At 45.8% G+C, this 25539-nt stretch overlaps 1 protein-coding gene across 5 annotated transcripts in view; it reads right to left on the reverse strand.

Annotated features, from left to right (window-relative positions):
- Positions 1 to 25539, reverse strand: part of Rtca (RNA 3'-terminal phosphate cyclase) — a 129565-nt gene that overhangs the window by 12670 nt on the left and 91356 nt on the right. For all 5 annotated transcript variants that reach the window (XM_065441049.2, XM_065441047.2, XM_065441046.2 and 2 more), the window contains one exon: positions 1930 to 2024. In XM_065441049.2, coding sequence (XP_065297121.1) covers positions 1930 to 2024 — 95 coding nt within the window. The remainder of the gene's footprint in view (positions 1 to 1929; positions 2025 to 25539) is intronic.

Consider the following 25539-nt stretch of genomic DNA (forward strand, 5'->3'; position numbering starts at 1 on the left):
CAAATGGCGGCAGTGCTGGCGTTAATGCCGTTTTTGTTCTGCGGCCCCGGCAAAAAGTAAGAAAAAATTGGACAGCAAAGGGTCTGAGCGTCCTAAATTTCTGACGTCCTTATACATTGGCTTTATGGGGCATGTAGCGACGCTGCAAAGGTGTCCAGATTTTCATGCATGTCTGAAAAATCAGCCACGCCACACACTGTAAGCACAAAGATGCACAAGAAATGCATGCGTAATTTGACTTGTGTCAACAAGCTGCATTGTATGAAGCACTAGTTAATCCATAGAAGGAACTGCAGATAAAAAATAACTTCACTGGGATACATGCCGGGTGAGTCTTCTGTGACCCACAGCCTTCCATATAGGAGGCTAAGCTTCCGCAGCGTTGCCTATGTATGAAACTGAGGAGGATAGGCTTTCGCTTATGTGGACGAGCCCCGCCTCCAAATGAGATCGGAGGTGCGGTAATGAAAATGAAAAACTATAAAGAAAATGCAGAGCGATCACAGGGCAAAATCAGCGTCGATACCAGACAAGGTCTCAAGATGTACAACTCTGTGGCATGCAATGGTGTTCAACAGAAGCGTGTGCACGAACCAAGGCTCAAGTTTCAGGACCTTTTGATGGTCTCCACCCTCCCAAATGGTCAAAGATGTATATGCATGAATAGCGGCGACCACACATTTCAATGCGTGCCCTTTGAGAATATTAAGTGTCGCCTTGCATTTCTGGGGATGCCGTACATGAGTTTCAAGCAGTTTATTATAGTGCTGCCACCTCACGGCTTTCCCAGAACTCATACTATGCATAGTAGCTGCCACCATGGTAGCTGGCTTCATCTAGTTTTTACTGTCGCATGCTCACAGCCGCATGTGCTCGCACCACTGTGAGTTACGGGGGTGACAAAAATTTATTTCCATCTCACATCTTATTTCTCTATGTGCTACTGTGAAATGCATACCCATGTGGCTCTTCCAGAGGCTGGCAGCTACTTTGTTTATAAGAAGGCACTAATGTGGGTGGCGGATCTCTGGGTGAAGGGGTCCCACCCCCTTTTTTTAAACATGGTACAGTGCACGTGCAGTGTCTAAGTAACCAATCTCGCGTGACGTCACTGGCCCAATGTATACAAGACTTGGTCTCACTCCTCTTGCAGAGTGTCGCAAATTTGAATGCCTAAAATTCCTTCCCACGTTAATCAATTCGCCTCTCCTCTGTAAATAACTACTTGACTTTTTTCCAAACCCTCATGTATGAGGAGTCGCCATGCTCTAAATATCTCAACCTTTTTTGCCCGCACTGATTCCTTTAAACAGTTCTTTTTCCGTCAACAATTGAAGTCTGGAATTAATTACCGGGACAATCCATTCACTATCATTGAAAGAATTCACACAAGCTTGTTTATAAATGTTTGTATGTTTGTTGTTCATTCCACTCTTGCAATAGCCTCATTGAGCCCACAGTATGTATAAATAAATGAAAATACAAATATTAAAATCAGTTCCTGTCCAACTTTCTGCCTGGCCTGTTCTCTCACCGCACTGTGCACGCGTGCAATCCTTCATTTGCCAGACCACATCTACACCGGTGGCGTCGACACACCTAGCAAACAAATGATACGGCAATGCATGTCTATTTTTGCGAGAGGTGAAATAACTGATTGTACGTCATCCTGTGATTGAACAATTGATTACTACAAGTTTCTCATTCACTTCATTTTTCTGATGGGTACACAAGCACAGAGTTTTCCTGCAGGTACTCAAATGGCACACCTCAATTTCCCTATAACTGTGCATACTGTGGTCATGTTATTTTAATGATATAATTCATTTTCCACTCTTCTTTTAACTCTTGTCACTGGAGCCAGTAACATTGTCACACTGTGCCCATCGTGCTACTGTCGCCTCTGTAATCACAAGAAACATGCCATACCTGATCTTGGAGGTGTTTATCAGCACAAACATTCTGTTTGAGTTCTTGACAAAGCTCTTCAGCTGCCGCTTGACCGACAGCTTCTGCCATCACACCTGCACATGGGCACACAAATCACAGGGAAGCACAGCTCATTAACTTGAAATCAATTGGTATGCTTAAAAAATTAAACTAAACAAAATGATATACAGTCAAATCTCTGCAAAATTAACGGTTCAATGAAATTCCCTTGTTCCCTATCAGTGTCAAATAGAAGCTGATGCATAAAGATTAATGGGGCAACTGAGCTTGTGGCAAGTGCAATTTCGCTTCAACAAAGGTTTCATAGAAAAAGTCCAGAGATTGTCGCCCCGGGTAAAGAACAAAGCAATACTTGAGACTATGAACGGTAGAGACTTCGGCATGTTGGCAGTTCATGCTTAAAATAAGAACAGTGTAAGAAAAAGAGACAAACAAAGACACACACAGCACTTTTCTTCGTTTGTCCCTGTTTCTCGCACTGTTCTTATCTTAATACTTGAGGGCTACTCTTGCGAGTCCTGACACTAGGAAATATTGACAGCCAAACAGAATGCAAAAATCAACTGTATTCAAACACCCCAAATAATAACCCTAGCAACAGTCATGCAATAGCTCAACATCAGGGCCAGCACCACTGTCATCACAAGATGGCAAGATTTTGCAGAGTTCGATATGATGTCTGTTGATGCACTGCTCACCAACCAGTATACCACCAAGTCCAGCTTTCCCTTCTTTACAAAAGCTTGTTTAAAATATCTATCTCATGCTAAGTTAGCAGCAACAGAGTGCTATTGTATTAGAATATTGTGTAGTATATTGAAGAGCTCTTAAATCTATCAAATATACTAAGGGCAAGAATATAAACAGACACAAATTATTTTTGTGGTCTTACATCTGGTCAGAACAGAACTAATCATATCCTCCATCCCAATTATGTCTTTATATATATTTTTTTTTCCGCAGGCCACTTCTCACTGAATTCTCTGTATTTCATTTATTTTCAGGTATGTGCACGAGTACCTTACCGTATTTGAGGCTCCACCAGGTGCAGCTTTCGATGAAATTCACAATATATTGTTATGTCTAGCTGGAGCCCAATACTATATACAATTTATTTACAGGGAAGCTAACGGAAGGCCAAAATAGTGACGCTATATCAAGCGGGCCCACGTCGTCTTCTTCCTCCTCAGTGCAGCCTCACTGTGGCAGCTGTTCCGTAGCGTCACCCCCAGCGGTAGAAGCACCGTCCCGGTGCTTAATCTACACATCCACGGTGAAAGGTGTCTGGTATCGCTTTAGTCTCGCCACGTGAACGATGTCACTTGCAGCGGACGATGACGCTGACAGGTCGGCGGGGATGACTTCATACGTGACATCGGTCACTTGTCGCACCACATGGTATGGGCCAGTGTAGTGTGACAGCAGCTTTTCTGAAAGGCCCACACGTCGAATGGGTGACCAGAGAAGCACCAGAGAAGCACCAGAGAACCCGGAGTAAAGTGCACGTCGCGATGGTGGCAATCATAGAGGTGTCTCTGATGCTCCTGTGAGGCCTCGAGACGGGTGCGGGCGAGCTGGCGCACCTGGTCGGCGTGTGCGATCGCGTCGCGGGCGCATTCAGTGGTTGAACGTGTGGCCGAGGGCAACAAAATCTCCAAGGGCAACGCGGGTTCTCAGCCATATAGGAGATAGAATGGTGAATAGCCGGCGGTGTCGTGACGCGATGAATTATACGCGAACGTCACATATGGTAAGTGAAGATCCCAGTCATGGTGGTCGGTCGCAACATACTTTGAAAGCATGTCAATGATGGTCCGGTTGAGGCGCTCCGTGAGGTCGATGGTCTGTGGATGGTAGGACGTGCTGAACTTGCGCTCAGTCGAGTAGGAGCGGAGGATGTCCTTGACGACTGCTGACAGAAAGCTGCAGCCACGGTCAGTGAGTAATTGGAGCGGAGCACAATGCACTAAAATGATGTCATAGAGCAGAAAGTCAGCAACGTCAGTAGCACAACTTGTCGGAAGGGCTCTGGTGATTGCGTACCGCGTCGCATAATTAGTAGCGACGGCGACCCATTTATTTCCGGAGCCCGAGAGAGGAAACGATCCAAGGTCTAGACCAACACGGAAAAAGGGTTCCGGTGGCATGTCGATCGGCTGGAGACATCTAGCTGGAGGTGTGGAGGGCTTTTTCCAGGGCTGACAGGGCTCACAAGCGGCAACGTAGCGCCGCACGGAGCGGGCGAGACCCGGCCAAAAGAATCGTCGGCGTACACGGTCGTATGTGCGCGAGATGCCCAAGTGTCCAGCCAAGGGAGCGTCGTGAAGTTGTTGGAAGACAGTCGAACGCAGGTGTGATGGAATTACGAGCAGAAGGTCAAGGCCATGTGGATCGAGACTGCGGCAGTATAATGTCTTCTCCTTAAGGAGAAACTTCCGGAGAGAGGCGTCGCCAGGCGTTGACTCCAGGTGGTCGATGAGGGCTTGTAATGAAGGATCGTGGCGTTGCTCGTTGCTGATTTCAAGCATCTGGGAGACAGAGAAAACGCAAGCGATGGCATCCGATCAGCCGGTTCGTCGACGGGGTAGCGGGACAAACAATCGGCATCCTGGTGCAAGCGTCCCGTCTTGTATACCACGGAGAAGGTATATTCTTGCAGGCGTAATGCCCAGCGAGCAAGTCGTCCCGTGCGTTCCTTGAGTGAGGATAGCCAGCAGAGCGCGTGGTGATCAGTGATGACACAGAAGGGGTGTCCGTACAAGTATGGACGAAACTTCGCAACAGCCTACACAAGAGCGAGGCACTCGCACTCTGTGATTGAAAAATTGCGCTCAGCAGGTGATAGAAGTTGGCTGGCATAGGCTATATCGCGGTCATGTCCACGCTGGCGTTGTGCTAACACTGCTCCTATGCCATGACCACTGGCATCAGTTCGAACTTCCTTTGAGGCAGACGGGTCAAAGTGGACCAGAATTGGAGGCGTGGTAAGGAGAGTAGTGAGCTGCGAAAAAGATGCGGCATGGTCAGGTCCCCAAGAAAATGGGGCATCTTTCTTCAAGAGGTCGGTAAGGGGACGTGCGATAGTCACAAAATCCTTCACAAAGCGTCGGAAATATGAGCACAGCCCTACGAAACTACGAACCTCCTTGGTAGACTTCGGAACAGGAAAGTTCGTAACAGCGCGAATTTTGTCCGGATCAGGTCGCACGCCTCTGGCGTCCACGAGGTGTCCAAGGACGGTGATTTGGCGGCGAGCGAAGTGACATTTTGACGAGTTCAACTGGAGACCGGCGCGGCGAAACATGTCAAGAATTGCTGAAAGACGGTCTAGATGCGTGTCAAATGTGGGCGAATAAACTATGACGTCGTCCAGATAGCACAAACAGGTGGACCACTTGAACCCCTGAAGCAAAGAGTCCATCATTCATTCGAAGGTGGCGAGTGCATTACAGAGACCGAAAGGCATCACCTTGAACTGATAAAGGCTGTCAGAGGTAATAAATGCAGTCTTCTCTCGGTACATGTCGTCGACGGATATCTGCCAGTAGCCGGACTGTACGTCGATAGAAGAAAAATAGGTGGCACTGTACAAGCAGTCTAGAGCGTCATCAATACGTGGCAAAGAGTACACGTCCTTTTTTGTGATTTTGTTCAGGTGGCGATAATCTACACAAAAATGCCACGTTCCATCCTTCTTTTTGACAAGTACGACGGGAGAAGCCCAGGGACTACAGGAAGGCTCGATAATGTCTTTTGCAAGCATCTTCTTGACTTCCTGTTGGATAACAGCTCGTTCGGACGCAGAAACACGATATGGATGTCGGTGAATAGGGTTCGCATCGCCAGTGTTTATGCGATGGGTCACGACGGACGTTTGACCTAAGGGTCGATTGTCAAAGTCAAAAATGTCGCGACAGTCTTCAAGAACGTGGCAAAGAGCTTCAGCTTGAGCAGGTGTAAGGTCAGAGGAAACCATCTTCTCAATGTCGACGTCCGTACCGTGCGATGACGTCATGGTATGGGCTGAGCTGTGACGATCTTCCACTGTGAATGGCTCGACCTCATCATCCTGCAAAGCGCTAATTATAGCCAATGAAATCCCCTGAGGCAGAACTTGCGCAGTTAGCGCGAAATTGACAAGGGGAAGGCAAGTGCGGTTGCCAGTAATTGTCAGCACAGTGTGTGGCATGGTAACACCACGTGTAAGTATAACTGCCAGAATTGGTGCGACCACATAATTACCGTCAGGTACAGCTGGTGAGGACAACAAGTCGACGTGTGTCACAGAGTGGAGCAGTAGGCGAATAAAATCCATGCAGCTCAAACGGCTTGGAGGCGGGTCCACAGGGTTGGCAAGAAGAGGCAATCAAGGCGAAGTGAGCCGGCCGAACAGTCAATGAGGGCCGAATTATTGGCAAGGAAATCCAGACCAAGAATGAGGTCATGAGGGCAATGCTCGATGACGGTGAAGAGAACGACGGTTTGTCTCTCAGCAATGGTGAGTCGTGCAGAGCACGTGCCAACAATAGTGACAGTCCCTCCGTCGGCAACTTGTACAAATCGGTTCAGGGCGGGCGTTAGAACTTTCTTGAGCCGACGGCGAAGAGCGGCACTCATAATGGACACATGCGCCCCAGTGTCAATCAACGCGCACACAGGAACATTGTCGACAAGAACGTCCAAAAGATTCTTGTTCGTGGGTAAGGTGAAGCGAGGATTTTGTGCTAATGTCGTCTTTGCAGCTCAACCTCCAGAAGCTGCACTGTATAGTTTTCCGGTCGGGGGTGCGGCGAGTAGGTTGGAGAAGAAGCACGGCGTGACGGGGGCGAACGAGATTGACGACGGGAGGGAGAAGGCGAGCGGGAGTAGCGGGGTCGTGTCAGAGGCGTCGCAGGGTCAGATGATGGAGCGGGCATAGAAGGGGCGAAGGAAAAGGACGTGCTAGAGGGGTTGTAATCAGGAGAATAGCGCATCGGAGAAGTCCAGCGGCTACGGCAGTGGTGAGCAACATGTCCAATGCGTCGGCAATTAAAACAGATCGGCCTGTCATCCACTGTTCGCCATTTGGAGGGGTTGCGCTTTCCATAAGAGGAGTAAGAGCGCGGTGGGGACGCGCGTGGGGACAAAGGTTCCGAGCGTACGAAACGAATGGATTGCAGGCCAACGTTGGACAACTCTTGACGGACGACGGCCTGGATCAAGGAGATTGTCACCGGAGAATGATCGGGTGACGGGAATGAAGGGGCTGCCTGTTGTGCCGCTTCGACCTCACGAGGAATGATGCAAGTCAAGTTGTCACATCGCGACGGCTGGTGGAAGAGGTCGCCACAGGATGACGTAGCAGCTGTGTTGGGAAGTCGCGTGATGTGCTGGGATACGCAGCGGCTTTTAGCATGCTCAAGACGGCGGGGCGGCACTCCTTAAGATCGCATCGATGCTGGTGACATTCGTAAACACCAATAAATTGAAGGCATCGTCAGCAATGCCTTTGAGGACGTGATTAACCTCATTAGTCCTCAGACATGGTCGGGCCAGCCTTGGCACAAAGGGCCAAGACGTCGAGAATGTACGACACGTAGGACTCGGTCGACGTCTGTACATGTGTGGCAAGGGCTTTCTTGGTATTGACTTGGCGACCGAACGGATTGCCAAAAAGGTCGCGCAGCTTCTCTTTGAAGAGATCTTAGCTCGAGACCTCCTCGTCGTGAGTCTGGAACCATGCAAGTGGAGCTCCGTCGAGGTAGAAAAGAATGTTCGCAAGCATAATAGTCGGATCCCACTTGTGACTGGTGCTGACACGTTCGTATAAGCGGAGCCAGTCGTCAACATCAGGACTGCCAACTCCGTTGAAAACACCAGGATCTTGAGGGGGGGAAACGGCGACGTAAGTCGGAGCTGCAGGCGGAGATGGTTGCATAGATGAAGTGCCACCAGCAGGAGCCGAAGTTGCACTGTCGCCGTTGCGACCGCTGCGAAGCTCCATGACGGGTACAGGGACGTCCACCTCCACCAAATTAATGCTACGTGTAGCTGGAGCCCAATACTATATACAATTTATTTACAGGGAAGCTAACGGAAGGCCAAAATGGCGACGCTACATCAAGCGGGCCCACGTCGTCTTCTTCCTCCTCAGTGCAGCCTCACTGTGGCGGCTGTTCCGTAGCAATATACAGAAGCTTTCAGTGAAGCGTCCCTGAACTTTCAACAGGGAAGAAACTTTCGGTGCAAGTAATGTTCTTACAGCTACTGCATGTTTCAAAATGATGCTCCTCCATGGCAGACCCTCAAGGTACAATGCTTCGTGTGTACTAGTTCTCCAAATGAGCTTTGGTGCAGTTTGACCGAAAGACTTCTTGCTGGTATTTGACCAGGCAGCAGCAAGAAAGCAGAAAGAAGAGCCCTGCTCAAACATCATTACTTATATTCACAGTTTATGACATAGGCGCAAGAAGAATACAGCTTTATGAGTTGCGCTTTCCACAGCCAACCATCTGGAAATCGTTTCACAGAGTATAACAGAAATGCTTATGACATTCACTTAACCTGCACAAAATCTTGTATTGGACAAACCAGACGCTGCACTCAATGTCTAGCAAATTCTTTGTTCAACATTCCCAGATTTCTCCAGGTTTTCATGACTTTTAAAGTGAAAACATCCCGATCTGACCACAGATTTAAAGTTGCCATCCCATTCTGCCAAACGAACAAGTACCATGATTCTTTTTTACCCTGCACAAGTGTTGACTGGAATCGCCTTTCTTCTTTCATCGATCGCATTGCAGATTCATCTTCATTCAAAACAGCAGTCTACCATGCTATCGCTTAACATTTTTTTTATATATAATTGTCTGCATATTAATTTGCTTTGTTACCACTCCTTTATGTAGTGACTTAGGGCCTTGAAAGTATGTATAATACAAAAATAAATAAATAAATAAGTACAGCAACAGAATTTTCCACAGAAGGTTTCACACAATGTCTAAAAAATTGGCAAATCATGTAAAAACAAAACTTGGAGGAGAACTTTCAGCTTACACCAGAAGCAGGAAAACTAAGTCAAATCAGAGTCCTTTAATACTTACAGTAGAACCTCTATCATATGTCTTGGGAAAAAATGTGATAAAGAACATACTAACTGGGAAAATGAACTACCCGAAGTTGCTAAAACCTTTGCCAGGCCTAACTGTAATAGACATCTACGTAATGCAAAGCATTATGCGAATTGTTGCAGCACAAGGCGCCAAAACACACTGCGCTGGTGGGGATTGAGCATCCCAAGAAGTGCGTTGTTGTTCTTGCAGCACATGTCTGCACTCCTCGAATTCAGCCTCGGTCAACTGCTTCCCAAGCTGAGCATCTTGGTGGGAAGTGTCGACACACCCACGTAGCACAAAATCGAGCAGGCGGGGCCCGAGGGATCCGAGACATGCTCTGTTGTTTTCCTATTGCATAGTGGTTTAACATTTTCATGCCAGCGGGAAAAGCAGCAGTTTTGGGGTTGTCTAGTCAATACTCTTTTTTCTATTTGATACTGAAGTGTACAGCATCAAACTGAAGTGGAATGTTTCTTTCCAATGGTACTATTTTCAACCAACATGTTTATTGAAAAAAAATATATGACTTAAAAATATATGAAAACAAAAATTTTGTAAAAAAGAAAAGTTATATCAAAACATAATTGTTGCTTCGCACACGAGAACCTATAAACGTTTCAGAATATATATCTTCACCGCAAAGGAATTGTGTATTATTCCAGCAAATATGATCTTTCTACAAAAAAATTCCTTGAACCAAAGAAAACATTAACCCTAGTGACTAGCCGTAGCATGATGCCGAGGTCAGCTCTCGGCCGCCTTCTTATGTGTAACTTCACCTGCTACACGGCCACCAGGAAATGATCCTGACCGAAGGTCGTTAACACCTTGCACATAAGAACTATCACCTTTAGAACACACAGGATATTTTCATCCCGGAGCATGGCAGCTTTGAAGCGGTTTGGCAAAGAAAGCGAAACCCCATTCGAAGATCTAACAAACCGAAGTTGTCTTTGGCATCATTGCTGCTTCCAAAGTTCAAAAACCTGCACAGGTGCATTAGAATCGGTATAAATGTGACATTTCCATGCATGAGCGCCGCGTAACGAAGATTCCATCTTGGAAACCACAAGTGCTCATCACGCCGACTAGAAGAAACAGTGGATATTAACAGAGGGCTGCGACGGGCGGTCATGCTTCTGATCGTGATTTATACATAAGGGGAATGGAAAGGTCGTTGGAGCACAGTAAACTAGGATTTGATCACCCACGTAGACAAAATGTAATACTGATATAACAACGCTTACTAGGATTAATATCTGGAGATTACAGTCTTATTAGCAGATAACCAGAGAGATATCTAACGGCTTGCAATTATCTGTGGACAGGAGGGTGAAACACTGGAGTTCACATTTTGCATAGAAAAACCTGGCGTCATGGTTCTCGATGACAATAAAAATCAGAGAGTATCAATACAAGAATCTCAACTACCTACAGTAAAAGAATACAGATATTTGGGCGTGTATATAAATGTGGGAGATGTACCTAGGAACCCACAAAGATGCATTTAAAGCAAAAGGCAAGAGAAATGCAGCTATAATGAAGCGCAGAGTGCTATGGAGGTATACGAAGTATGATGTTGTCAGAGGACTGTGGAAGGGTGTAATGGTGCTGGGACTTGCATTTGGAAATGCAATGCTATGCTTAAGGTCAGAAATATAGTCTAGGAAGTAAACCAAAGAGGTAGATTAGCATTGGGAGCCCATGGAAAAATGACAAATGAACCAGTACAGGGAGCATATCATATTAACTGCAAATAAAGATGGGGACAGCGGAAGAGAGCACAAGAACGACACGGGCGGGGAGAAATAGGATGGGCATCTCATTTGAGGTGAGGGAAGCACAAAGTAGAATACTTTATGAGGAAAGACAGACACAGAGGACAGTAGATTTAGGTAGTTTATAGACAAGATGTGTGGACTCTCAGTGGTGCAAAAGAATGAGAAAATTGGTGGGAAAGTATACAGGCCATAGTATTAGTGAGACCAAAAGGAACATAAAACTTAAAGCTAAACAGGTGGAGTTTGAGCGTTACTTAGAGGAGATGGAAGAAAAGAAATCAGTGGCATACTATAGACAACGGAAGGAGGAGATCAGGAGGGAAATTTCTGTGATAACTAAAGAGACAGCGCACTTCTTTTTGGAGCAAGGTCAGCCTGTCTGAAAATGTGAAGTTATAAGAGATTTACCCAAGAAAATTACTTGTGTGTGGCATATGCGGAAAAACTTCGGAAACCATTACACATATCTTGTTGGTATGCCACGGTATACATCCAGTAGTAAATAGAATTGGGGCAGTCTTCAGGAAGGCCTGGAGTTTAAAGACGGTACCGAAGAACAAACACTGGTGCAGTAAACATAAGAGACGATTTGGAGGATTGGTGGCGCATAAGGAGAGAGAGGGACGTGGAATAAGAATATGTATGTAACTACAGAATAGAGCAATTATATATAGAAAAAGTAGAAATTAGAAGCATTTGACATTAACTAGCAAACACTTAAACAGTAGACTAGAATGTGGTGCCACAAGCCACTACCCTGTTTCAGAGGGGATTACACTCCTAACAGGCGCATACCCAGGATATTTTCTAGGGGGGGAGGGGGGGGACATCCAAGGTGACTTTTCTATGCAAATGAGAGGGGGTACATTTACTAGCACAAATGTGAATAATGCCCACCATTCCCCATGAAGACACGTAAACCCACAAAAGTGAAATGAAATAAGGTGTATCTCACAGGTACACCTGTGAGATACACCTCTTTTTTACTTGACAAACAAGGAACCACATCAAATCGACTAGCACAGGAGGAACACTGCCAAGAGCAAGTAAACAAGCGAAAGTGTAAAATAAAGATTTCTAGTAGCGTTTTTTTTAATTACACCTCGAAGAATTATCGAGAAATGTATATTTGCGGAACAATCGCAGTTCTTTTGGATCCTCATTTACTGCTCTACCAAGTGCCAAAGTCGACTCGTATTGTTATATGGAAAGTTGCGTAATGATGCGTGGCCACCAGTCCCATACAGGGTGTCTACCAAGTTGACATTTCCAAATTCCCTGAGTTTTCCAGGTTTTCCCTGAGTCCCTTTGCAAGGTTCCCTGAATGAGCCAGAACGTTGTTTTATGTCAAGACAGGCTGACACCACGTTGCCCGATGCTGTCACTCTCTAGTAAGCATGTTGAAACAAAGAAAAATGACTTAATCCAGTTTGAATAGTAAGGAGTAATATCTATCTTAATAAAGAAAACAGAAGGAAGGTGTTAGTAAAATGCACAGCAAAAAAAAATGGTAAAACCCATTCCAGATCGAGTCGAACATTTTCAAATACGAATGAAAAGGAGATGCATACATAAGTAAATTATTTTTGAATATGAGCTATTTCTATCAATTGATAGCAAGCTCATCGGTATGAGGCCTGAACTTCGTCAATACTAAGATTCTCTCTGAGCAGCTGGGAAGTCAACCTCAACTGTCCTGACATACTCTCAGCCCCTACACAACATCTCAGTGTTGGGTTTCACTGCTTTACAGAGTTTACTGTTCTATTGATGTGGGACACCTGCATCTCGGCGTCAGCCAACACTTTGTTTTTTGAGCTTAGGCTCTTTCAAAATGGCGGCGGCACGCTTCCTTTCCCGTTAATTCCCGAGTGCGTCGAACCTTTCTGTTCTCATCCTCCTTCTGCCACGCGTTCCCCCCATGGATCATTTGAAGCATCCTCTTGGTCAGTTGTACAGTCAACGTCCGATTTTTCGGACTCCCTAGAGGTCGCAATAAGACCCGAAAAATCGGGCCGTCTGAAAAAAATGAATGCATGTCCTTAACTGCCCTTAAGGGCTAAACTTGGCACAGGCACGTCTGAAAAAGCTCTTAAAGCTTGCCAGTACACTCATTAAGCATGTCGATGCTCGTACTGTGACAGGAGACGGGGGTGCACGCGTGTATAATTAAAGAATGCATGCTGTGTCCCATGACAATTGCTCCGTCCCACGCTTATGCTTCACAGCGTAACACTGCTGTACTGAGGCAAAGCTAGCTTTCAGAGACTGGCATTACGCAACGCGCTGTGCTCTGCAAGCATCGAAGCCAATCGCAAGGATTACAAAGGCGGAGTCGGTGCCATTGCTGACAGCGGCAAATTCTTTCAATGAAAAACATGGCACCGCATGGCAAGAAGCTTAACAGCGAACATAGAAGCAATAGCGTGGCTAACGTTGCCGTGGTGGTGGCTACGACTGCCAGCGGATCTGCGTGCGAAAGTGCCGGTTTGAGGCGGCGACATAATCAAAATGGCGGCGGTGGTCAGTGGCGTAGCCAGAAATTTTGTTCGGGGGGGGCTACGCCACTGGCCCAATATATATATATATATATATATACACACACATGGGGCCAGTGGCGTAGCCAGAAATTTTGTTCGAGGAAGCTTTAGCTTGGGTGCTCCTATTTAAATACATGTAGAAGGGGAATTCGTTTTTCCCTGCAACCACTTCGCCAAATTTGAGGAGGTTGGTTGCATTTAAAAGAAAACGTTTAATTCTAGTGACTACTGGTTTCGAATTTTTCATTCAGTTGGTCAATTATTTATTAAAAATTGGCCAAATCGAAAATTTTCAGAAAACGAAACTATCAAGTATAAAGCTCCGTGACTCAACAATGAAAAATGATATCACAATTCTGTGAATTCCGTCTAATAGTACATCTACAGCGGTGAAAATGAATATGTTACACATGAATCTCAAAAAAATTTAGTATCGTGGAAATACGGCTTGTGCAGAACCCTTGTACACAACGTAACCAATTCACGTAAGATACAAATTTACATAGCAAACTTGTCCGCTTTGACTGTTATAATAGATGCCGTTTACAAAACCACAATGTCTGTTCTTCATGTATAGCTATTAGTTTGTAAACGTCGTGCTTCTATTTTTTCACTTTCGAATTTTTCAAAATATTTTAAACAAAATTCAGGCCCTAAATCGAAGTTGTGTTTCCAACAGAACTAGGATTTAACTTTCTCTCTCAAATGCAATGAATTTCAACAAAAGCGATTAGCAGGATTATCTAAGAAAAGCGTTTCTGCGTTTTACAAGTATTTGAATAGGCCGCGTCGGATTGGGCCCGAGCTAAAGCTTTCTCTTAAACAATTTGTCAAGGGGTCAAATCCATGAATAATCACTGCATTGTCATTGCCAAAGATGCTGCAAACGAATTCTTGAACGCTACGCACAGTCAAAACAATAAAATATGTATTTTTTCATACTCGTATGTGCCAAAAATTTTGCCCATAATAACTGATATCAATGCTTCCATATTTTTGTCTATTTAAGTAAAGAAAATATCACACGAACTTTAGAACTATATCAGTTCGAAACCAGGAAAGCAGTGCATGCCACTGATATGAAAAATTAGAAGGCAATGAACTGAACAAGTTGAGGACAAATATGTTAACGAAACTTTGTCATTCAAGAACCGTGCTTACGTTCTTGTATATATGCAATGGCCAGTGAAAAATCTCAATGACGCTGTAATTTGTTTTAATGTATTACGCAGGAGCAGCTGTCACCGGTCGTGTATCGTGAGTAATTGCACCGAAATCATAGTCGCAACAGAAGGCATGTATAAAAAGCAGGAATTCTGTTAGATATACGAGGGCAAGTCAAAGGAATGTGAGCCAACAACGGGGTACTTTATTTAAAAGTAGTATTCATGAGAATTTAGACATTTGTCCCATTGACTAACGAGCCGCGTGATTCCCGTCTTATAAAACTCCTTGGGTTGCTGCTTCAAAAAGTCTGTATCTGGTTCCCTTGAGGTCTTTTTTCGGTTGCCCCAAAATGTAGAAGTCACAAGGTGACAGGACTGAGCTGTATGGCGGATGCTGCAGCGTTTCCCACTTGAACTTTGCCAGTTTTGTATTAACCACATAAGCGACGTGGGGACAGGCATTGTCGTGGAACAAGATGACCCCATTCGTCAATTTTCCACGTTGTTCGTTCTTGATTGCGACACACTGCCGTTCTGGCGTTTCACAATATCGGAAACAATTGATAGCCTCTCAAGATTTAGCAAATTCTATCAGTAATGGACCCTGACGACCGAAAAAAAAGTCAACAAAACCATTCCAGCGGAAATGATGGCCTTTGCGTTCTTTGGGCGTGGTAAATTCGAATGTTTCTCGTGTTTCAGGCTCGTAGTAGTGGCACCACGGTTTGTCCCCGATCACAAATGCAAACAAGAGGTCGTCATCCTCAATGTGATACCCGATCAGATGAGTCAAGGCAGCGCGAAACTTCTCCGTCTTCTCGCGATGGATCAAAATCATGGGGATCCATTGCGCACCAAAGAGCCGATAACCGAGAAGCTCATGAATTATGGCGTGAATCGAACCGGGACTGATGTTCAGACGGTCTGCCAGTTCATCGATGCTTATTTTCCGTTCTTCTTTCAGCAGCTCATGAACCTTTGAAATTGTGTGGGGGGTGATTGCACGATGGTTTTGGCCCGGTCTTGGAATGTCTTTACCATGTCCTTTAAACCGTTTGCTCCAACGCTTCATAGTGGTCAATGAAATGCCGTGTTCAACGTAAACGGCAGCCATACGGCGATTAATTTCTGTTTTGGAGACACCTTTAGCTGTCAAAAACTTCGCGACACCGAGCTGTTCAACTTTTGAAGTGACGTCCATTATGTGACGCAACCATATTCAACCCAGTGTATGAGAGCATTAAAGAACAGTTATCTTCACACCTGCGTGTCACTTTTGTAAATGAGACATGCCGTTCTCCTACGCGCATGCCTCGCAGATAATGAACTGAACCATTATTGCGCGGTTAGGGTAGGCGCACTTTCATTTCACTCGGCCTCGTACATTAGAAATGCAGATACAATGGGGTATACAAATGCGAAAATACGGCTTGATAAAGGACAAAAAAGTGTCACTGGAAACAAAGTTCACTGCATGTATACACAAAACTTTGCAGCAAGATATTTAAGTATACGTATAAGTCTCCAATGAGTCTATGTATGTAAGAAAAAGTAACTGTATGTAATGCGTCAAACAAGGCAAACAAACATGTTGCACAATCAGATTCACAGAATCCGAGATTCCGCCCCCATTCCATCCACTCCCCCCGATGTATTGCGCGCGACGGAAGGTGGCGCGCTTGCTCCCCGCTTTTCTCCTTTGCGCACACAAGACTGAGCCACCATCGTCGGCTCACCCATTCCACCTCCCCTCCTACGCTTTCACTCGCACATACTGCATGCAGCGCGTGGTCACGATTTTATCACCCTTGGACTTTATACGAAACATGAGGGCGACGGCGACGGCAGGAATGCGCCTGGAGTGTCCATATAATTGCTTTCGCAATAATATTATAAACCTATCCGAAAACTGAAGCGCCCCGTAGCCCATTACTTTCCGCAAAAGAAGTATCAAAATCGAACTTTCACCATGCGACAATTCGCTGCGCCGCAACAATGTACTTTTTTTCTGTGGGGTGGAGGCACCGAAATGAAAAAAAGAACGCATAGGAAACTATGTTGGCCAGAATCGAATGCCAACATCGGGCACCTAATGGGGCTACGGAATTAATACCGAAGAAAACATGAGACAATTGGCCCACTGAGAACCATACGCATACTGCTCAGTATCCTACACCGGTGAAACAAGACTTTCGGGAAAGGTTCCGCTCAAGGAACGCGGTGCAATCCTTCGAGTCCCCACAGTGATGGCGGCGAGCGACCTTTTTTTTTTTTTCTCGTCTACTAGCCAGAAAGCTTCCAAAACTCTGTCAGGTGAAAATCCACTCGGCCAGAGCAAACCGAGCGCCCACCGAAGTGCACCGCGTGGTGGTCGGGGTCATACGAGAAAAACATATGCGCTCTGACTCGCTCTGGCAGCCCGCGGGTAGGGTAGCGAGAACAAAAAAAAAAAAATTGAAGGGGCTCAATGTGTCCTCGGCGAATAAAAGTCAAAGTAGAAAAAATAAATAAGAACGTAGTTACTTTGGCTGGCTTTAGTGTCTTGACATGGATGTTCTGGCGTAGGTTAAAAAAAATTTTGATATTTTTTTATGTGACATGACGGCACAAATGAACCACCCCAACGCATCGTCTCATTGGACCTCGCTGCGTGCTTTGTCAACTCATCTGCTAGTGTGTTGATTTGGCTTGTCTCGTTGTATGTTCCGATGTAAGACTTTAGAAAAGTCAATGGACCTTTGGCGTCAAATGTTTAAAACAACATTAAACCCACAAAGTTCCGCAATTGAAAATTTTAAGAACAACTTTGGAAATGTCAAAGCACGTTTCACATCAAGAGCTTATTAGATTTATACCCATAAAGTTTCGCAATTGATATCCATGCGCTCCATAGATTCCGTGGCCTCAGTGAGATGCCGCGGCGAGCCCGCTCACGGTCAAAGCGCCCTTAAAGCTTTGTGCTCGGATGGGACTGCTTGGCGTTATGTGACTGCCGGTGTATGGGCGTTGCCACGAAATCCAGCCCGAGTTCGCAATCTTTACGGTTAAATGTCTTTTCGAGCGTCAAAAAGACATTCTAGACAAAATCCAGAGTGATTTCCGGCACCGGGGGTCGCTTTGGTCGGCGGTGCATGGACAGCACGAAAAAATTTCGGGGGGGGCTGAAGCCCCATAAGCCCCCCCCCTGGCTACGCCCCTGGCGGTGGTGGCTTTGATTAATGCCATTTCAGACATGCAGTCAGAGCAATATACATTAACTATATGGAGTACGTGGTGGTGCTGCAAAGCCGTGCGAATTATCGGGCAGGTCCGAAAAATTGGGCATCTGGAAAATCGGTCGTTTACTCTGGCAATACCTCGTGCCGATGACACGGCGTCAATGACGATTCGTTACCATTCCTCTGTTACTGGAACCAGCACTAACACGACTTCTGTTCCCTTTCAATAAGGTTACAGCTAATTTTCCGTGATAGAATCACAAATTCCCTGAGTTTTTCCTGAATATTTCCAGACTATTCAAATTCCCTGAGAATTCCCGGTTTTCCCGGTTGGTAGACGATGATACTGGCCTTCGCCATTTCGGAGCAGCTTTCGGAGCAGGCAAAAATGCTTTTCGGAGCAGTAAAACTGGCTTTTGGAGCAGGCAAAAATGCCTTTCGGAGCAGTAAAATGGGCTTTCGGAGCAGTAAAATGGGGCTTTCGGAGCAGGCAAAATTGCTTTTCGGAGCAGTAAAACAAGCGTTTGAAGCGGGTGTCTGTTGAAACAATTGCAAAACATATGTGCAGCTTTCACAGCAAGCAATAGGAAAGCAAGAAATGCTGAGTGGTGTTCTATCATAGCCAAAATATAACAAACGCCACTTATTTTAATTATTGATACCACCAGTTAGTCTAGCTTTAACTAAAGTTGTCAGACAAACAATGTGTAAATATACAATTATAGCACTTTATTATAAAATGTCTTAAGGCAACAAGACTATCACAGCAGCTTGGGCAAATATTTGCACGTACTTGTACAGGAAGGATCACAGGAACAGATCCTCATGATTAAATATCACAGCAGTGGCCTTTCACAAAGGAAATAGAATACACTCACATGGGTGAGGCAATGCGACTGATAAAGCTGTCATGAAACAAAGAAATGAATATATGCTCATGGGACTAGCACGACTTGTGAACAAACGTTTTACAGAAAGGAATACTCAAAATAGTGAGGCAACGTGACTAAAGAACAATCCTCGTACGAGACAAACCAAGGAATACAATTATCCTAGTGAGGCAACATTACTAGCAAGCAAACCTTGTTGATAATAAAGCAACGAACCCAGTAATGAGGGGCAGCATGACTAGAGAACAACCTTTTTACAAAACTAAGCAATACACTCAGCCAAGTGGAGCAGCATGACTAGAGAACAAGCCTTTTACAAAACATACCAGAGAATACACTCACTTCAGTGAAACAGCAGGACTAGTTAACTGTGTGTATAGCAATGAGTGAAGCAGCTTGACTAGCGAAAAAACCTTTAACAAAAAAAGAAAAAAATGCACAGAATACACTCACTTGAGTGAAACTGCATGACTAACTGTGCGGACCTAAACATACCACGGCGGGAACAATAGTACCTTGACAGAGAACCCCATTGATGAAAACATATCTTCTAAGTTTAAGCAGACATTATGAATATACAGAAGCACAACAATAAATATGAAGAAAATTCTGGTTATGTGCTCTAATAAACTGCCAACTAAAAAGTCCAACGAAGAAAATTCACACCAGTTTCAACATCAGTCCGGCTTGTGTCCACAAAACTACTGTGAAACCCTGGAAAAGTACTTCACGTGCGTGCAGCCACTTTTCTCCTTTTACTATCAGCCATCTTTTGAAGGGACACTGCAAGTCTAGATTTGCCCTCAGCCAGAAGAGAATTGCCACTTTCAATGTCAGCAAAGTCCTTTGACTTGAGGCCACGGCTAATTAAAAGTTCAACATTTGTTAGTATCTTCCTTGCGGTTTCTACTTCCTTTTGCAGGTCTGCTTGATCACCGCTGCTCGAGCCTGCCTCATCTGCCTGGCGTTGCCGCCTCGCTGACTGCTCTTCCTCAGAAGCAATGCGTTCTGAGTACAGTTTCTTTGCGTTTCGCACAACTCTAACGACCTCAGGCGTAATGCTGAAACGGCTGGGGTCACTATGGAAACGCTTGACATAGGACACAACACGACGTATCCCATTGATGCTCTCTACCGTTAGCCACGCCCTGTCATGAAGAAGTCTACGATTCTCACTAAAACCCCATTCGACATCTGCATTTCCATGGGGAATGCTCAGCAAAGCCTTTACCACTTTATTAAGTAGTGGATACTTGTGCGAGCCATCACTCTTTTTTAAGTCAAAGATGACCTGCCAATATTTATCAACCCTTGGAGCACTTTCAACTGTCTCCAGTTGAAAAACTGTATACTCATCCATCAGGGTTGAGATTTCGCTTGGCTGTATCACCTGAGGCAGCTTTGCAGCTAAGCACCTCATTTCAGCTTCTGATGACTCCTCCTCCCTGGCCTTAGGAGAAAGGCAACGTAGGCTCCGCAGTGCCATGTTCCCAAAGGGGCAGTCGTGATAGCAGATGTTCTTTGGCTTTTAAGTAGAAACTTCGGGCACCCAACCGAAAAGCCTTTTTCTGGGCTGGTTCCCACTGGGACATAGCTGCTTCTGTGTCTCCACCAACTTCCGCAACAGCCTTCCACATTGCAGAACAGTGAACATCCAAACGTGGCAAGTCCATGCCGTTAACTGTACAGTAAGCTTCGGTTTTCATAAAGCGACCAAGCAGCTTCTGAACGAGAAACACCATCTCTTCATAGAGTCGATGCACCAGTGGTTCACTTCCCTGTAGGAGTGATAGGAATGAAACTAAAATTTCAGAAACGTTCCTAATGAAGAGGAGCTTGGCATAGAAGGTCTTGTCAGAGAACACCTTCCTCAGTCGTTCACGCAACTGGCCTCCTGTGCGACAGGATGTGTCTGACAACAGGACTTTCTTCACAGCAGGATACTGCTCTATCAAGTGACCAACAGCAGGCCCCAAAGTGAGCCACCTTGAGCTCACATGGCGCAAAAATACAGTTTCAGGAAGACCAAGTGTCACTTGTTCCGCTTTCATTGCTGCGCTCTGCACAGCTGAATTCTTAACAAAGTAATAAACATCTATCACAACCCCTTCGATGTCCGACCCAAAGGCATTCAATCCTCGAGCAAACGAGTTGTGCACTTTGTGCAGGCAGCACTCTCCTAAGTCGATGATATTCGGGTAAGCCTCTTGTATTTTCTTCTTCAAGCTTTTCATTACATTTGGACCATCGGTAAAAAAGCAAATGAAGTTCTTCTGCGGAAGGTCCATCATTGCTTTCTGGATCTCACCTGCCAAAATTTCTGCTGTTGCGGAACCCAGCCGGTACACGACTGCAGGTGCTCCACTACTACCTGCTGCGCTTTGTCAGAGAAATATCTAACCACCACATCAAGCTGCTGGCACCTTTGCTCTGGAATAGGGGTTTCATCTATGGCAATAGAATAAAACACGTCTGCCTTGTTTAGCTCGTCGACCACAAGCTTCTTGAAGTATGAACCCAGGCCGTCAGAAACAATGTAAGAGGTTTTGAACCTCTTGCAGAAAAACTTCTTGGCTATTTCTGAATCCAGGAACATTTTTGGATACAAGTCAGTTGCTGTGTCTGCCCACGAATACGGAATGCCCTTTAGTGTCATACCAAGGACAAAAAGTGTCTCTGCGTGTGTCACTTGGTCATTCAGTGGAATGTTTCGTTGGCTTGTTAATTCCAGAGTTGACTGAGTAGTCTTCGGTCTTGTAGGACACCTGAAGTGTCTCGGTGCTGATTGGCAGAGTCAATGTGGCGCTTTGTGGCGGCATGCCGCCTTATAGCCGTTACGCCGTGCTGCCTGCAGTTGCCTGCCGTGCCGCCGTGCCTGCAGCCTGCATGCTGCTGTCACACAAAACACAAAAGCCAGTTGCTTCGTTTGCTTGACGGCACCACAGTGATATTTTGTCACCATTTTGGTCAGTCTCAAGAAGAATGTCCTGATTGAACTTGGTGGAGCGGCCTGCACAAAAAAAAAAGCAATTTCTCATTTCTACTAAATAATGCAATTTACGCTATGCTAAAAGAAAATAAGGTTAAATTGCTCATTACCGACATTTCAGCATTACACGATATACCAGAATTAAAACTAATTCTTTCACATGCGCAAATGTTTATCAAGATCGCTTCATCTCTTAGTTTCACTTCAACCTTTGTCCTGTATTAGAACAGAGCCTACAAGTCCATTATTCAAAAGACTAGCGCAAAATAGCAGGGTCAAAGACAGCGAGGATGACAGGACGAGCGCTCGTCCTGTCGTCCTCTCTGTCTTTGTCCCTGCTATTTTGCGCTAGTCTTTTGAATAATGATGACACACCAACTAGCCCAGCTTTCTGCCTTGATCTACAAGCCCAAATTCAACCTGGCAGAAAAACAACGGAGGCCCGCCGAGACGCTGGACAAGGCACGATGTTTTATTGAGTGCCCTTTCGATTCCCTTTCTGTTCAACTCTTTCTGCCCCCGTGAACAGCTTGCATTATCATTGCTGCGAGCGGCCACGATACGTTAGCTGTCATGCAAGTTCGGGCATAGCAAGCATGCAAGTTCCATAGTCCTGACTGAAATAGCTCACGCAAACAGCTAAAATTATAAGTTCTAAAGCATAACGCAGGCATGTTTCAGTGAAATAAAAAGCTAGAAAGCGCTCAACTCCGTGCACTAGACATTACAGCAAGCTAACGTGGCATCTTCAGTAGCTGTATGTATGCGAGCAACGACGCGACGAGCATTGGTGATCGCAGCGCGGCTGAAACCACCCAGGGCAACGTCGCCGAGAGAAAACAGCGACTAGAGTTTCACTAAGTTAAGCAACGTTTTTTCTGTATGCCTTAATATGTAGCTAGAAGAACGGCGCGGAATTAAAACGTTAAAGATGCGAAATTTTTTTTTTATTGGCCTACGCGACTGATCGCTTGATTGAACCTTCCCTCCGTCCGTTAAATATTGAACCTGAGGAGCTTTCGGCAGACAAGTCGCTTTTTTTTAAATGAGCGCGTGCCTCCCCACACGCGACCCAAACTCATCGCTAGTCCCCATCGCGCAGCCGTCATCATGCCTGAAATCGCGCCAACGTGGTTCAGCCGAGGCAGAAGAAGCGGGTGCGGTTAACGCCAATCGCTCCTGAACAGCAGACCGCCATGTTTGCCGCTTTCTTGCCTACGCTGTTGGCACACATTTTTTGACATATAGAACAGCAGCAGACAACGTGCTGGCTATGCCTCTACAAACTTAAGCAATACAATATGCATGATAGATGCACCAACCTTTCAGCTTTGCAAGCGCCATAGCGAAGTCGACGGCCGACGGTGAGGGCTAGCACATCCAACTCAGGGCGACCGCACGATCGCATGCCGCAAAGACCACAACAGCAGCCCAACAGCAGCCATGTAGGAAACTCTACGACAGCAGCAACACCATCAGGCTTGGCTTGGCTCGGATTACCGCGCGCGCCGCGAGTACGGTAGCTCAAGCGATGCCGCTGTCGATGGTGCCATAAGCGGCACTCGATTAGTTAGTTTCGTTTCTGGACCGGAGCACACCCTTTGGCGCAGGGTGGGTGCAGATTTACCATATTTTGCGGAAATGTAGCAGGATGTAGCAATGTTCACGTTTCGGCGCAGTTCGGCGCAATTGGCGCAGCGGTATCATCACTGCACCCTGCCGTACAACCGCGTAGAGCGCAGGACACTGCGGTTCGAGACGTGCTGCGCCCACCGCGGAAGGTTAGAAAAACACCCGCATAAGCACAGCAGAGAAGTGGCTGCATCAGGCGGCTCGACTGATAACGATAGAAGCGTCATTAAAAACACATGGAATCATTCTCCACTTCCGGCAGCGCTTTCTCTACTTCCTTATTAAATAAAAAGATGGTGATTCATAAATATTTTCACAAACAACGGTTAAATTTGTAAATTTTCGCTTTTTCTTCCTGTTTGGCTATTGTCTCGGCTCTCTCCCTTAGTAGATCACTTAATTTCTCAACTCCTTGACAATCTTGTTTCCAGTTGCCAATTTTGCATGAAAAGTGCTGTACAATTAGGGAAAAACGAAATGAGGTAATGGGTGACTTTCATATTACTAATGGGTTTAATAGTTATTGCAGGCTTTCATGGTGGACGCTGTTTCGCAATATTTTATTTTCCACCTTATCTAACCCATATTGTGGGTATATGGTTCCGAGGATCTGCCAGCGTCGTGGCTAGCCATCACTCGAGGAAATAATGAAGCAAAAGGAAAAGTTGAAAGCAACTAGCGTTTTCTCCGGCCGCAACTCGTTCCACGTGCATACAGAACAGCTCACTACGAACAGAATTTCTTTCCTGGTCCCTTGCTCAGTCTAAACAAAGAAGGTCAAACAAACGGCACAACAGCGATGCGCGTGACCGTTCCAATAAATAGTGACAACTGAACGCATCTCAAGTTAAAGGGAAGCTGAAAGGTTTTCAAGAAAAAATGAGTGAACATCTGTACATAATGGTTTTCAACCCTCCAAATTCGAATATTGTATCGAAATTGAGCGAAAGAAAGCGCAAATATATTTTATTTCGACGAAAAGTGCAGCAGCGGACACGCCCAGCTCGCGCGTCTCGTTTCCGCCTGTGATTGGTCGGTGCGCCTCGTGACGTCAACTCTAGTAACCGACCGCTGCCGCTACACATGAAGCACGGTGCCAGGTAGTTTGGTGCTGTTTTTCTGAGACGGTAATGGAAAATTTAGAGAGTCTGCGTTTTTCTGAGGAGTTCGGCGTTACTCCCTACATGTACGAGCCGAGTGCGAAGAGCCGGCCTCTCGAAGAAGCAAATGATGCTGGTGCGAGCAGTGCTTTCGACGCGAACGAAAGCAAAGTCTTGGGATCTCCTCATGTTGGTAATGCTCTTTGGTGGGTATGTTTTTTGCAAAGCGATCTAGTGATCTCGCCGATCTTTCGCCGATCAAGTGAGCTCGTTTCCGGTCAAACAACTGTAGTGTTGGGTTCCTGCATGCATCCTCATGGAACGTAAGCGGGGATGCGATCGTCGGCATTTGTGCGCTGTCGAAAGCTGTCGGCAATCTACAAAGACGGTTTAAATGCGTGAAAAGCTTCCCGGTTCATGCAGTACGTGTAGTGACCTTCATCTCTTGACTTCCACTCACGTTGACTACCACTCTATATACACGCAGACGCACCAACAAAGGAATGCAGGGTCGATCAAAGCAGATTACGATGGCACGCACGCAGAAACAAGCGTGGTCAGGCACGGTCGCGAACGCTGCGAAGGAACGAAACACTAGAGTTGACGTCACAACACCGTGGTTTCCGGTCTCCGCTCCGCTCGCTCACTCGATGGGGGGCGGAGCTACAGCGCAATTTCAACCGACGATTACGTCGCTCCTAATTGAAAAAAAAAACAAATTTTACCTACATGGTTTATAAGGTTCCCGCATCCGTATATGAGCGTCTTATTGAATTCGACAGACTCTTCAGCTTCCCTTTAATTGAGCGGGCAACGAATCAATGAGAAAATTGACCTTATCATACCTAGAGATGCCGATAACTACCACCATCCAAAAGGAGAGAAAAAGGCAGCAAAATGTTAACCGTCGAATAGCTGTCAAGTCTCAAGATTTATAGCAATGTGTGTGAGGAGTGGTGGCATGGGAAGGGGGGGGGGGGTTAAGCAGCATAATTCAAGGGGGGGGGGGGGGGGCAGGCACGTGCCTGACTCCTAACCATCATCATAGACTTCACCAGACTTCTAGGTGGCGTGCTACATAATCACATTCATCACATGTTGAGTTCTGATGATGATTTATGGTTTTTTTTTCGTCGCAAGAGCCACGGATGGCCAAAGAGCACCAAGAAATGGTGTGGG

The sequence above is a fragment of the Dermacentor albipictus genome, chromosome 9, assembly GCF_038994185.2.
Source record: "Dermacentor albipictus isolate Rhodes 1998 colony chromosome 9, USDA_Dalb.pri_finalv2, whole genome shotgun sequence".
In the NCBI taxonomy this organism is placed as follows: Eukaryota; Metazoa; Arthropoda; class Arachnida; order Ixodida; family Ixodidae; genus Dermacentor; species Dermacentor albipictus.